This window comes from Manacus candei, unplaced genomic scaffold, assembly GCF_025592945.1.
Source record: "Manacus candei isolate 608988 ecotype Guabito, Panama unplaced genomic scaffold, ASM2559294v1 h1tg000053l, whole genome shotgun sequence".
In the NCBI taxonomy this organism is placed as follows: Eukaryota; Metazoa; Chordata; class Aves; order Passeriformes; family Pipridae; genus Manacus; species Manacus candei.
Window position 1 is genome coordinate 3,998,702 of NW_026138101.1, and position 14,460 is coordinate 4,013,161.

Below are 14,460 nucleotides of genomic sequence, written 5' to 3' on the forward strand. Positions count from 1 at the left end.
GGATCCTTCCCGGCCGCTGGAGTGCGTCGGGAGGCTCGAGTTTAGTCCTGATGTGCTACAGAACCCTGGAATGGTTTGGGTTGGAAGGGACCTTCGTGCTCGCCCCCTTCCAACGCCGCAGCTCTCTAAGCTGTTGAACGCCCCGTATTGTTTAACCCCTTCCCTTGCCCCGTTCCTCAGGAACTGTTAAATGCGTGTGACGTTGAGATAAGGGCCCCTCCTCACCCCCGGCACGCGGATCCAGCCCTTGGCCTCCTCCTGCATCTCGGGGGGCTGTTGGCTGAAGCTGGGGTTGCTGTTGGTGCAGTCTGGGCTCTGACTGATCTGGAAAGGTCACAACCTGCTGTTCAGAGAGGAAGGGTTTTATCTTAGCCTAACAGATAAACTTTGGGTTTATCTTAGCCTAACAGCTTATGTATCTTTTGGGATTTTCAGCCTTCTTGGGAAAGGTGATGTTTTTATGGGATTAATAGGTGCATTTGTGAGTGTTACTGTCTGTTGTAGCTGTTTAGCTGGTGTCACACATGCAAGGCCAGCTGGGAGGTGCTATAACCTGCAGTGTACATCCAAGATCTTCCATTCCTGGTTGGCATTGCAGCTGCATTAATGTGAATTCCTACCTACTGGAGTAGCTCAGACAAGGCACAAAGTTGTCCCATTCTGAACTTGTTTGCAATTCCCAGGAGAGAGGGGGTGTCCACGGCACACAGAGCCAGAGGAACCGTGGGTCAAAATCCACTCCACACCTGACTGCATTTAAATTTGGTACAGCATATCCCTGAGCTGTGCTTTCATGACAACGTGGTGGCAATAAGGCATTAACCAGAATGTGTCACATAGTGATTCCTGGTAAAGACCTTGCTTACAACTGGCTCTCCCAAAATAAGTGTGTAGCTTGCAGCTAATGGAAGATACACCAGGCAACTATGCTGGTCACTAGTGCTCTCTGTTCTCTGTGGTCGTGTTAAATTAGGAAGAAAATAGGTTTGTGTTGGAAAGAGGAAAGAGGGGAGGTCACTGGGCTCAGTAGCTGGTGCTGCTGTGAGAACAGGTGGTGATGGGATACTATTGCTCCATCAGGAATACAGTCTTGTATAAAATATTAGTGGAGACTGATTTCTCAAAACTGTCACTTCACTGCACGTTCTGTTCCCCTCCTGCCTCCCTGTGATTTGCTCACCCGGTGCCACCAATCACAGCAGTGGGAGAGCCTCAATCTGGAATGCTGGGAATGCCAAAAGTTACTTTTTTTTCCTTCTCATGCACTGTGAAAGCAAACTGCTTGGACATGTCCAGAGTAGGAGAGACAAGGCAGTATTTAATGTGAAATAGCTGTCACTAGTCTAGAAATCCAGAAATCCTGTATTTGGCTTATTCAAGTCTCTAAGGAAAGGAGGTAAGGTTTTGTTGTTTTGTTGGGTTTTTTTAAGCATGGCTTGCAGTCTCCCAGCAAAACTAGTCCCTGAACTGGAGGGAAACTGAATTATGCCATTAAGTGTAGCTCTTCCTTCATGTCCTGTTAAAGCTCAGCTTGCGGGAACTTTTTGCTGCCCATCTCGAGAAAAATTATCCCCATTTATTAAAACAAGTTGACACTCTGTGATGAAGTCACAGTCCACAGAGGTTCCTGCTGTGCTTGGCACTTACCCTTCCTCTCTCTCTCTCTCCCCTGACCCGTTCCTCTCTCAGCCACTGCCAGTTTTGCTGCTGCCGCCGAAATGGGGGAGTACGGGGTCACTCCGGGCCAGCGCGTGGCCATCGTCTGGGACAGCTCCTCGCCCGTCGAAGCCCTGAAGGATTTGGTGGATAAAATTCAGGCGCTGGTGGGAGCTGATAGTCGTGTCTCTGTGGAAAACGTTAACCAGCTGTCTCAGTGTAAGAATGAGCTTAATTTTTCACTGCTTTGTTTAAACGGAAGGGTGCTGCCGACATGTGAGCTGACACCTTCCTGCTTTGGGAGTCAGCACTCAGAACAATGACAGCACCTGCTGCTGACCCTTACCCTGGGCAGTACAGCCAGGGACGTGATACACCCTGGCTGTGCTTCTGTGACTGGTGTCTTTAATCAGTTACTGCTGTTGTATGCAAGCACGAGAGATGAGGGAGGTGGAACTGCTGTGTTAAGCTGTGTGTGTACGTGTGTAAAATTGTACCATCTTCCTGTTTCTTCCCAGCGGCTCACAGGGAGTCCAGCTTTGATGTAATCCTCTCTGGCGTGGTCCCAGGCAGTGCAGCACAGCACAGCGTGGAGCTGCTGGCAGAAGTAGCTCGGATACTTAAGCCAGGGGGCCGTGTCCTCCTGAAGGAACCAGTGGTTACGGAATCAGGTGAGAGAATCTTGCTTCCGTGGCAGCACAGCAGTTCTTGAGAGGATTAGGCTGAAATGGAAAGGACAGGAACCCCGACCGACATTCAGAGATTTTCATTCTCCTGACACAGTAACCCAAATAGCGAGGGTTTTACCCTGTGCTTAAGCAGGTGCTCATCAGAGATGTTTGCAGTCACTGCTTTTATCAAAAATGCTGGATGGGCTTGTTCCTAAACTACACTGAAAAGCTCAACGGACACTGGTCTTCTTCTCAGAGTGCAGTGTTAAGTAGTTGCAGATGTTGTGGTTCTGAGGAGCTTCTGAAGTGGTTCTAAGTACAGCTGACAAATGCTGAGAGAGGTTGCCCTGGAAGCCAATTGAGAAATAGTTATCCAGAAAAGGTTAGAAGCTAGGAAGGGCACAATTTTAAAGCAGAGGTTTGGCTTGAGTACTTCCCTCTAAAGCTTTTGCTCTTCCAAGTTTCTTGGTGACCTTTATTGTGGTTCTTCACTCCTCCTACTCTCTGATTTTGTGTCTTCCAGGAAACAATGGCAAAATCAAGACAGCAGCCAAGCTCCTCACAGCTCTGACTCTCTCTGGCTTGGTGGAAGTGAAGGAGGTACGTATGTACTGACCACTTCCAGCACTGCCCTTGGGCAGTTACCTGGGGTGAGGTGTTTAGCTACCCTGGTTTGCTGTAAATGTGCATGGACACTGCCCGGCACAAACTTTGGTTGCTGCAAGGGTAGTGTTTTTCTTCAGGATTGAAAATATCTATTGTCTGTTCACTGGAATGCTGGACTGGGTGCTAAAATACAGGGTTCTGCATGAGGTTAACCTCAAATCTTACATTGCAGCTGCAAAAGGAAGCGCTGACCCCGGAGGAGGCCCAGTCGGTCCGAGAGCATCTGGGTTACCAGGGCAATGACCTTCTTATTATTCAGATAGAAGGCAGGAAGCCCAATTTCGAAGTGGGATCCTCAAGTCAGCTCAAACTTTCCTTTGCCAAGAAATCTGGTCCTTCAGGTAAGGAGTGGTGCTTGCTAAATGTCTGGATTGTCTGACTCTCAGTGACAGGCATCCCTTGGAACAGGGAAACAGTTCCCAGCTAGGGAGTGCTAGAATAAAAACCTGTGAAGTGGGGCTTTCAAAAGTGGCTTGAACTCTGTTGGGAGTAGATGGGGCAAAGGCTGGAATAACTGCTATTTCTTCCTTTGTTTTGGCTCCAGGAAAACCCTCTGTGGACCCAGCTGCTGCCAAGCTATGGACACTCTCTGCCAATGATATGAATGATGAAGAGATGGTATCTGGTTTTGTTTGTGAGGCTTTGCTGTTGTTCCTTCTCTCTTCTTTCCTATTCTAAATAGTTTCAGTCATGCCTCTTGTGAAGCTTTACAACTTAAAGAGGTACAAAAGCCTCCCTAAGGCAAATTATCTCGTCTACTCTGTGGGGTCTGGAGAGCCCAGTGGTGTGAAGAGGGTGGAGAAGAGACAGGGATAGGAGGGCACACCTGCAGCACTTTAATGCCAGTGTACAGATAGCACCATTTCTTTGAACCTAACTCAGCAGTGTCATTCCCTACTGACAAATCCATTTCCTGCTTGTTGTCTCCCATGGTGTGTTTTCAGGACCTTTTGGACTCTGATGAGCTCTTGGATTCAGAGGATTTGAAAAAGCCAGATCCATCATCCCTCAGAGCTCCATCCTGCAAAGAAATGGGCAAAAAGAAAGCCTGCAAGAACTGGTCAGTGCTGGAATTAGAATCGGTGAACCTTTTAACTGCAGCATTAAACCTGTAGAGTTGGAGGGATTTTAAAAAGATTGTAGGCAATTTGCTGTTCTTCAGAGCCTAATTCTCTTGGTTCATGTCCTTTCTTATCTTAATTATTGGAATGTAAATCCAAATACAATGAGGATTGACCAGTGACTGCTACAAATTACCTCGATGATTAACAGCCATCTACAAGGCGGCTACAAGCTCCTGCAGCTTGACTGAAACCCTAGTTTCTTAGATTTCAAGCAGAAATAGCACATAGCAAGTGCTGTAGTGTCATTTCCCACTCAGTTTAAACTTGAGGAGCGTTTCAACACTTGCTGTACAAACTGTGGTGTTGAAGAACAAAGTGAGGAGCGTGAGTCCCAGAGTCAGCTGTCGTGTGACAGAGGGAGGGCTGTCACATGTGAGCAGGGCTGGAACAAGTGTTGGTGACTCATGACCTTTAAGCAGAAAGATACAGGTGACTTCTCTATTTTTCTACAGCACGTGTGGCTTGGCTGAAGAACTGGAACAGGAGAAGAAGAGCTCACAGCCCAAATCTGCCTGTGGAAATGTAAGTAGTGGTTTTTGTTCCTATACTGTGGTTTGCAGTATGTGATCTGTGTAAGAATTGTGTTCTCTGGTGACTGCTGCCTGAGCTGGCTCACTGCTTCCAAATGCTGCCTGTGCAGCTTTTGCAGAGCTTGAGGATCTCCATGTGGGAGCCCACAGGGCTCTCATGGTTTTGGGCTGCCCCAGCCTGGGCACACTAGGTGGGGAGGAGGCTCAACTTCTTCCAGTGCCCTGCACAGCTCTGCCAACCAGTCCTGTTGAGAAGGGGGCAGAAGGGAAGTGGTCTCTGTGCTGATTGATGCTGAAAAGAACATACTCATCTCTTGAGCTAGAGGAATGGTACCACAGGGGAAGACACCTGAAAGTGCCCCTGATTACAGACAGTGCTTTTCTTTCCCTTTCCAGTGCTATCTGGGGGATGCATTCCGCTGTGCCAGCTGCCCTTACCTGGGGATGCCTGCCTTCAAGCCTGGGGAGAAGATTGTCCTGAAAGAGAACCAGCTGCATGATGCCTAACAAAGACATCTCTGGATGTCCTGCAAAGGACTCTGCTGCCTTTCCATTACTCTGAGGTTCTTCCTGCAGTCCTCCTCATCCTCTCAAACTCATGCTCCCCTGCCAATACTCCGTGTGGGGAGGGGCACTGCGGGCACTGACACTGCTGTGAGCTCATCACTTGTAATCAGCCTTGGGCTACCTGACAAGTCACGTACCAGACTTCATGTTACACCTTGTTTAGCTGCTCTTATCCTGGCTGTCACAGCGTGTCCCACCAGCAGAGGGAAGCAGAATCAAGTGTCAGGTTGTCCTTGTGTGCCTGTGGCAGGACCCGGATTTCCCAATGCACATGTTGTACAGCTCTAATTTGCCCTGATTTTCCCTGGTGATGCAGCAGCTCTGGCTCAGCTCCCTGGGGTTACACTGGGCTCCTGCTCTCTTTGAAATTTAAACCTGAAGCCCCTTACCTCGTGAAGGTGGCTCAGCAGCTCCTGTTGCAAGTCAGGAGCAGGGAGTATACTTAGCAGTATGTCCTCTGAGAAGTGTGTGTGATCTTCTTGGTAAAGTCTGGCAGGCGTGATGAATTTCCAAGTGTTTTGGGAGTCCCTGCCCCCACCTGTTTACAGCAAAATGACAAAGATTTAGTCCCACCTAGAAAACTCCTGCCCTTACGGCAGGGACCTGATGAAACAAGATCTGTCTTGTCCTCCCACAGCTTTCAGTCCAATGCAAACTGATAACACAAGGGCAGTCTGAGACTGTCAGCTCTCTTGGTGGTTACCAAGTGAGTTACCTGCAGTGTCCAATACATAAGAACATAGCAATAACTTAATTTCTAGATGATCTGTGGTCGACATCTGCTCCCTCTCCATGAGATACTATTTATTTGTGTAAGAAGTTAGTGAAATATCCCACAGGTGTGGGATGGGGGAGCTGTTCACGTTTTGTGTGGGGCTTTCTTCTCACCCAGGGTGGGAGAGGAGGAAAACCCACATCCAGTGTCTGAGTGAGGATTGCTTTGTTGGAGCTCTTGCTCTTCAGGATGTGACTGCTTGTTCTGTGCTACCTGAGTTACTCACTAAACTCACGGAGGGGGCTGGGATGAAAGGCTGTTCTGTTCTTGAAATAAAAGTGACCAATAGTAAAGCCTTTGTTTTAAGGCTGGTATTAGTGGCATTCTAACTGTGTCTCTCCTTCTAGTCAGCCTCTCAGTGATTTCTGGAACTGTTGAAATGTTGGGTTTCCTCTTGGAGTTCTCCATAAATTGTTCCTTTGAAAACTTGACTTGAATACATGATACATAATGGAAAGAACAGATGTTAAGGAAAACTGTTAAAACTTTCCTTTCTGACCCTTCAGATGTTGCTCTAGGACTCACACTTGCACCACCCCAGGCTGTCACTGCTGGGACTGAAGCCCCTTCATGCCAGAGCTCAGCTTTTCCAGGCCCCTTCCTCATTCTCCTCCCCAGTCCCTGCCTCTGTCATCAGCAAGAACAGCTCCCAAGGACTCTTGTGATAAACCACCTGTCCAAACAACTTATTGTTCCTATCTTGTGATTTAAGGAAATGGGCAAAAGCCTCTGCTCACTTATGGCTTTTGGGGATTTTATTGCCTTTTCTTAGCCTCACTGGAAGAGGAAGATCAGATGACTCTGTCTTCACATGAAAGGTCCCCGATAAAGGCAGCCCTTAACCTAAACTAGGCTTTCCTTTCAGAAGTAAATAAGATAAGAGAGGCAGGAAGCAGCAGCAGAAGCTTTTGTTTTACACTGATTCACTCAACTGGAATTCCAACAGGCTGGAAGCACTTTCAGCTACTGCTGAGTTCAGTCAGTGATGGTTAAGGCTGTATAATCTTGTTCTCTTTAAATAGCTTTACTTGCTCTTGCTGTGCCAGAGGCCCTCCAAGGGTGACAGTGTGGCAGTGGAGCATGTGCTGGGTGGGAGTATTATCCTGTCATGCTTCTTTCAAGGAGTATTTACCCTTTTAGCCCCCTTCCCTAGGGGGTCTCAGCAGATACTGTAAACACACCCTGCAGCAGAGTTTAGTCTGCAGCTTCAGCCATTTGCAGTGAAGGTTCTCTGATTTTTCTCCCAGTGGCTGACCTGCTCCTTGTTCCTCTGAACTCCGTGCTCCAGGCAGCCAAAGCCACTCTCTCTCCAGGTGACCTGGGTTGGACACACAGTGCCAGGTATGGCCTGTGGGGAGTTCAGGACTGACCTCACATCTCAAACGAGGCTGCTGAGAGCAGGTAGGACTAAAACCATCCTGCTCTGTGGCACCAAGTGAGCTTGGTGGCTTTATTTCTTTTGGGGTATTGCATCATCCATCCTCCTCTGCACATTCCCTCTGTGCCACTGCCTGAGGCAGTGGTTTATGGCACTGCAAAGATAAGCATCTGCTCATCCCCTTTTTGGTGGTTGTAAGTCACATCCCTCACTGGCTCATTGGCAGCCTCATCCTCCCTGTTGTTTCTCCTCCAAGACAGAGGTCAGTGCCTTCCTCAGCCTGAGCCATTTTCCTCCCCCAGTGTCTTCCTCTTCTGACTAATCTGTTCTCTCCTCTTTCCCTGCTTTATTTCCTTTCAACTCTCTCTTTCTGTTATTCTTTCCCTAATTTTCTTATGTTTTCTCTCTTCTGTCCTGGCCTCTCATCTTTTTTATGCCATCCAAGTGTACTGCAGTCCTCCTCACCCATCCCCATCCTTTCCCATTCCTCCTCTTCTGCTCCTTGTCTTCTGTTTTTCCCCTTTGCCAGGTTTTCACATCATAACCCAAGTCATATCCCTGTTCTTTCCATTGTGGATTCCTGCTGCTTTTCCAGCAGGCAGGGAGCACAGTGGAGGCCAAGTCTCTCCCCAGACTTTTACTTTTGTTTCTCTGCCTGAGTCAGGCTTCTTCTGCAGCGAGCACTCACCTGCCTTGGGCACACACAGGGACAAGAGGGCCCTCTGTCCATACAGAGGTGTTTGGGGCAAGGAGGGCATTGGGTTTATTACTGCTTTATCTTCACACACTTGCTTAGCTTCTTGTGATAGCAGCTTTTTGAGAAGTGAAATTTGGAGCCTCAGCTCTGGCCATAGCTGCTTCACCTTTTTAAAAATAGCCAATGGCCAAAGATGCTGCCCCCACCCTTCCTGCCTCCACTTGAGACATTATCTCCACTAGTTCCTCAAGAGCCCTGGCTGCGTTTCCCCACCTCTTGCTCGCTCGTGTAACTGCTCCAAGGCTATTTCATGGCTTCTTGCCTGGTTCCTTGTTAAAAACACTATCCCAGATCTGATCCCCCACTAACCTTGGGGTTATGATGCAGCACTGTGACTGTCCCAGCTTTCTCCACTTCATCGGTTCATAACTCTTTTCTGATGAAGGACCACACTTTTCCTTCCTCTTCTTTTTAAGGTAGTAAAGCAAATGCAGAGCCTTTTGCAGACCACTGACCATGGCTGCTTGTGACAGGTCACTGTCTGGATATTCTGGTTGAGCAACCCCAGCTCCTTCAGCTGTTCTTCATCAGACTTGTGCTCCAGACCCTTCCCCAGCTCTGTTGCCCCTCTCTGGACATGCTCCAGCACTTTTCTTGTCATGAGGGGCCAAAACTGAACACAGGATTTGAGGTGCCTCACCAGGCACAGGGGCATGGCCACTCCCCTGGTCCTGCTGGCCCTGCTGTTGCTGGTACAAGTCAGGATGCTGCTGGCCTTCTTGCCCACCTGGGCACATTGCTGGCTCCTGTTCAGCCAGCTGTCAAACACAAGGTGGCCCGCAGACCCCCCTCTGATCCTTGTTGGAATTCTGCCTCAGCGCCCCACCAGGAGGGTGCAGGATTTCTGCCTGCACATCCCACCCAAGAGCAAGCAACAGGTCTCCTTTCCAGGAGGATAGGGTGGGAGCTGAATGGTGTCTGCTCTAAGCCAAAAATACCCTGGCCCTCCAGGGATAGCTTGGAAACAACCCCTGAGGAACAATGGACAGTGAGGTATTCTGGAGATCCTCCATCTTGCTTCCTTTCTGAAAGGAAAGAGACCTTTCAATTTTTAATTTTCCAAAGTACAGGAAAGCTTTATGTGCATGAGGACACCCAGCCACTCCCAGTGCAAAGCAGATCTATGTGGATCATGGCAGCAGCACCCACAATGCACCTCTATGAAGCAAGTGATGCTTTTCCATATTTGTCCCTTGTGTTTCAAGTGAGTGAACCAGAGCAAGGTCAACCCCTGTTACAGCAGGTGCTTGCTTCAGAGAAAAATCCAGAAAACTGCTCCAGGACGTGGCCACCCCACCCAGCATGTCCAGCACCAAGGGAACACCAAGTTCTTCCTGGACCATGGTGGCCACACAGTGCACGAGGACCTTCCTGAAACATGGAGCCAGTTGTTAGAGGAGCCTGTCGGTGACTGGAGACAGTGAAGAGAGTTGCTGAGGCTTGGCTGTGCTTGGAGCTGCAGAAGGCAAGGGGAAAAGCAGCTCAAGAGTCCTGTCATGCTGAGCCAGGAGACATGGCTTCTTCCAGGGGAACATAAAGCACAGTGGTGGAGCCATTGGGGGTAGACAGGTGGCTTTGGTCACCAAGATTGCACTTCTGTATGAGCTAACACCTAGTATTTGGGGAGAACAACCCCAACAGATGTACAAGCTGCTCACCCTTCTCCCTCATTTGCCCTCTCTGCTGGGGAAGACATCCACTGCTGTGCTGGCTGCACTGGCATCCCCACCACTCTGTTGTGATGGCTTGATCTCGGTGTAAATGATGCTGGAGGAGGAAGGTTTTGTCTCCTTTTCAAACTTCAGGTTGGCATAGGTCAGGTCCTCAGTCCCTGTCACCGGGGCTTCCTGCAGGGAGAGAGCAATGAGTAGAGCCTTGGCTTTCCCTTCTGTGTTTCCCCTGATAATGTTTTTCCACTGGCACAACTATTTGCACTGCCCAAGCATTATCCAGCTTACTCTGAAGTGCCACCTACTCAGACACTCATAAGCCCCTATTTAACGGGAATTAATAAGTGTTTAGGACCATGTTTTGAGAAAGCAAAGCTGATTTTACTCTGAAATCCTTTAAGTGGGTATTCAACAGCCAGTGTTTTTATTGACAGGGAGGAAGAAGTGATATGTGCAAAACCCCCCTGGCTTACCCTGCTGAGCTGATGCACTTCTGCCACTTTCTTACTTGTGATCTTTCCTGAAAAACAAAACATAGTTTAAATAGCAGTTAAAATAATGACAATGATAATTATTTTAAATTAAGAAAATAAGGAAAAAAATAAACACACATTTGCACTGATTCTGCTTTTGTTGTAGTAGAGGATGAGGCTGTCTGAGCTGTCTGGCTCAGAAGATGACCAAGGGGCAGGAGAGGTTGGAAAGGGCTTAAAAGCCCTTGGAGGGGCTGGAGAACAGCTCTGAGCTGGACACTTCTAGAAATGTGGTGATATGCAAGAGCTGTCTCACACCACAGCCTGTGCCATAACTGGGCTCCCACCAGCAACTGGCCAGAAGGGAGGGAGGGGCTGAACCTTCTCCCCACCCCAGGACAGCTTGTCCAGGAGGACAGACTTGTGAAGGGAACACTGAGCAAGCAGGAGCAGCAGGATGTTGAAGATGGACATCTCCCAAGCCTGGGTTTGTCCAGAGCAGCAGATGAGGAGGAGCTGCCAACCAGCCTTACCTGTTCTGTTCCTTCTGCACTGCCACAGCAGGAAGCCAAGGATGGGTGTGTAGATGAGTGTCCCCACCGCCAAGCCAAAGAAGATGCACAAGAGGTTGAGTCCTGCACACACAACACCACAGAGGCACTTGTGAGCCACCATCCCACTGTGCAGGGACACACACGCTGCCGTCGCCTCCTTCATGGGGGTGGTTCTTTTCCAAACCTGGGCTTCCTGACCCTGAGCCACCCACAGCCCCGGGGTACTGACAAAATTCTGCAGGGAAAAGTCTGCAAATCTCATCTGAACTCAGACAGGGGGTGGACAGAGCACCAGAGCCCCTTCCCAGGGTCACAACCTCTGATCCACTGGTGCCTACCCAGGTTTGGCAGTGGCTCCCACCCACTCATGGGAAAACATCAGGATGTTTTCCCCCTTACTGCTCCTCCTTTTTCCCTGAAGACTCCTCCTGCCCCTCGCTCTTGCAGCCCCGGGGTTGTGAGGACACACCTGTCCAGATCTTCTCTGTGACATTGGTCTGAAGTCCTGCAAGGCAACACCCTGAAAGACAGAAACATGAGTGAGAGACTGCCCAGAGCCAGAGAACACCCTGCACCATGCTCTGCTTTGGGGCAGGAACCTGGACCCCATAGCTCTGGCTGTCCCGCTCCTGCCCCTGTAGCTCCAGTCACCTCAGCACTCAGCTGATGTGCTGCAGCTGGAGGATATGGCAGGTCCTATTTCAAGGAACCAATGGCCCAGCAGCTCCATGGTGAGATGCATCTGCCAAAAGGGCTGTGCTGGGCTGGCCCTTCCAGTTCCCAGGATGCTTTCAGGGGAAATGGTGCATGGGGGAACCAGGGGAGCGCTGGTCGTAGCCTCCTCTGCCCACTCATCACCCCCATGAAAACAGACCCACTGCCACTTACTGGGAACTGTCTCCTGTGTGCCATTTTCAGTGTCTGTTGAGTTTATTCTTGTGATGGAGACGCTAAACTCACAGGTTCCCATGTGGGCTGCACTCATGCAGGGGCTGATGAGATCCGTACAGTTTTCTCCCTGAGCCGTGGTGTTGGTTTGATTCCACCTCTCCAGACCTTTAGGTTCATACCACTGCACATGTACCATGAGATTCTTTGACCAAATTTCAAGCTTACACTGCCTAGTGATGCCTGAGTTTTCTGTCTGGCTGACTGTCCCTGGAGGAAACAGAACCAAAAGAGATAACTGCAGGCATATGCAAAAAGGGAAGAGTTCAGAGCAGAGAGACAAGCACAGGGGCACTCACCAGTTGGCAGCCAGACGAGGAACAGCAAGGACAGAAAGCCACTGGTCAGCTGGATCTCCATGATTCCCAACAGCCTCGTGGTGATGATGCTGGGTGCCTGGTGGGATCGGCCGGGAGGTTCCCGTCTCTCCTGCAGCTCGAAGGTCACTGCTCAGCTGAGATGAACTGAAGCCCTGCTGGGAGCTCCCCTCCTCACATTCAGCCAGATAGTTCTCTCTGTGCTCACAGGCTTCCTCTCTCTTCCCCTTCTCTTGCTTCAGCCCAATTCTTATCTCCACTCCGCTTGATTCCTCCTCCGGTTTCATCCTGACCACATACCCTTGGCCCTGAGCCCCGAGTAATGTATCCAGAACTGCTGATGGCCCTTTCCCAGTGCTCCAGGACCCAGCCCAGCAGCTCTTTGCTGCTGGCACGGGCAGGTGAGGGGAAAAAGGGCTTCCCCAGTTTCCTACAGCACCACTGAGTATGTTTTGTTTTACACCAAGAAATGCAGCCCTTGGAGGAGGCAGTGCTGCCGTCACAGGGGGACACGGGGTGATGTCCACACCTATCTGATGTCCTTGCTGAGCTCAGGTGGGGGGGACCCACACACCCTGCCAGCCCCCAGCCACCCAATTCAACACGAGGATGGGCTTGGTCACAATGTTCTGGTTGTGGGATGTACAAGCCCCAGCCAGGCAGGGACTGCTGCAGCCCCCTGCCCCCTGCTCTGGCCATGAGCACCCAGATCCCAGCTCCTGCTCTGCAGGGACAGGGTGCTGCAGGCAGCCCCCTGTATCCCCTTGTCACCTCTGGCAGGACATACACCAGGACAGGAATGCCCACCAGGCCAGACAGTTTGTGTCACCCCTGCCACCAATGGGACATGGGCAGCACAGGCAGCAGGTGCAGGCCCTCTGTGTCCCCAGTCTCCATGTGGACAATCTCTGCTGCTCCCCACTGCCTGCCACCACTCTTCCTCTTCTGTGCAGGATATTTACTGATGAAAGGGTCAGAAAACTAGATTCTTGTGGTACAAGATCCACAAGAATGAGAAGCAAGAGGCACTGTTCTCTCTTGCTCTCCCCTCCCGACCCTTTCATCTCTTCCCACAGTCTTTCTGATATTCAACTTCCTCTCTGCACTGGAGGCTTCCTCCCCTCTCACCTCACAACTGCACAACAACACATACTTGTTGCTTCCTTCCCTTTCATTCCTATTCTAGTTCTCACGTTTGCTGGCACTGATGAAGGTGACTGAACACGAGGTGAACCCTTCCACATATCTCGGAGATGGTGGATCCACAGATCCTGGAGCAGGCAATCCCTGCGGTCACTTTCCAAAGTCTCCGGTGCAGAGAATGGACAGGAGCCATCCTGACCCAGGTGTACTGCACATAAGCACACTCCACAGATCTCCTCTCCTACCAGAGCCCCTTCTCCAGCTCCACAGCAACACTCCAGGAAGCTGCCAAGGAAAAAGGAGAGCAGGAAAGGACAATGTTGCTAATAACACATGAGATGCCTTGTGTCAGTCAGCAGCTACAGCAGACACTACCCAATGTCTAAAGCAGGAGGGAGACTGCAGAGCTCCTCAGCAGCTCCCCACTGCCTTGCAGTGAACCTGGGAAACACAGAAGGTGCTCAGGAGGGCCTGCCTGATGTCCTGTCACCGAGTCTTCCTCTCTCAACTTCTGGGAGTCAGTGAGGAGCCTCCTGTGCAATGCTGGGAGAGGATGAGGAGCAGTGTGAGGAGAAGGGCTGTGGTGGCTGTACAGGCACTCTTCTTTAGGCGTTGTGGTGTTCTGCCCTCCCCAGGGTCTCCAAAAGCACACCTTCCATTGCCCAGCAGGATCCTGCCCCTGGCTCGTCTCTAACAAAGATCCTTTGTGAGCAACGGACAGACATGGATTCCCTGGACCCAGAGTGCTCCTGGGAACCTCAAAGCACAAGCTGCCCAGGCAGCCGGGGGGGCTGACACATTGACCTGAGGGCCCACAGCCCTCACACAGCAGGGCCTGGCGCAGCCAGCGGCTGAGCACCAGAGCCCCAGGTGCTGGTGGTCACCGAGCGGGACGTGGCTGCAGAGACTAAAGGTGTCCCGGTCTCCCTGAGGTAGAGAATCGTCGGGAAGCGGGGAGTGGCCGCCCTGGGCAGAACCAGCACACAAATCAAACAGGTACAGGACACAGGGACACACCTGGAGCCCAGAGCACAGCCAGCTCTGGAACCCAAAGCCCTTCAGCTGAGCGCTCATCGCGGGGACGACGAGCTCCACGCTGATCTCCCATTGGCTGCTAGAGCTGTCCGTCACCTGAAGTCCCGCCTTTCCGCCGCTCTCCGGCCGCGGGATTGGCCGTCCTCTCACGGGGCGGGTGAAGCCGCCCTGGGCGCCGCCATGTTTCAAGCCGTTG

The 14,460-nt window shown here is 50.8% G+C and overlaps 2 protein-coding genes across 3 annotated transcripts; one reads left to right on the forward strand and one right to left on the reverse strand.

Annotated features, from left to right (window-relative positions):
* Positions 1 to 1,291: 1,291 nt before the first annotated feature.
* Positions 1,292 to 6,312, forward strand: CIAPIN1 (cytokine induced apoptosis inhibitor 1). The gene is made up of 9 exons (XM_051801941.1): positions 1,292 to 1,396; positions 1,690 to 1,875; positions 2,175 to 2,327; positions 2,851 to 2,927; positions 3,166 to 3,334; positions 3,538 to 3,611; positions 3,938 to 4,053; positions 4,570 to 4,639; positions 5,044 to 6,312. Exons 2-9 carry the CDS (start codon positions 1,719 to 1,721, stop codon positions 5,152 to 5,154), a joined length of 927 nt encoding a protein of 308 aa, XP_051657901.1. The 5' UTR covers positions 1,292 to 1,396; positions 1,690 to 1,718; the 3' UTR covers positions 5,155 to 6,312.
* Positions 6,313 to 9,115: 2,803 nt separating this feature from the next.
* LOC127477521 (uncharacterized) lies at positions 9,116 to 14,350 on the reverse strand. Of its 2 annotated transcripts, none has more exons than XM_051801946.1 (7): positions 14,247 to 14,350; positions 12,069 to 13,514; positions 11,710 to 11,979; positions 11,291 to 11,341; positions 10,801 to 10,902; positions 10,268 to 10,314; positions 9,116 to 9,971 (listed from the first exon to the last, which is right to left on the reverse strand). In XM_051801946.1, exons 2-7 carry the CDS (start codon positions 12,127 to 12,129, stop codon positions 9,792 to 9,794), a joined length of 711 nt encoding a protein of 236 aa, XP_051657906.1. In that variant the 5' UTR covers positions 12,130 to 13,514; positions 14,247 to 14,350; the 3' UTR covers positions 9,116 to 9,791. The 2 variants fall into 2 exon arrangements, with proteins under 2 accessions (XP_051657906.1, XP_051657907.1); XM_051801947.1 differs by lacking the exon at positions 14,247 to 14,350 and adding an exon at positions 13,882 to 14,060.
* Positions 14,351 to 14,460: the final 110 nt, after the last annotated feature.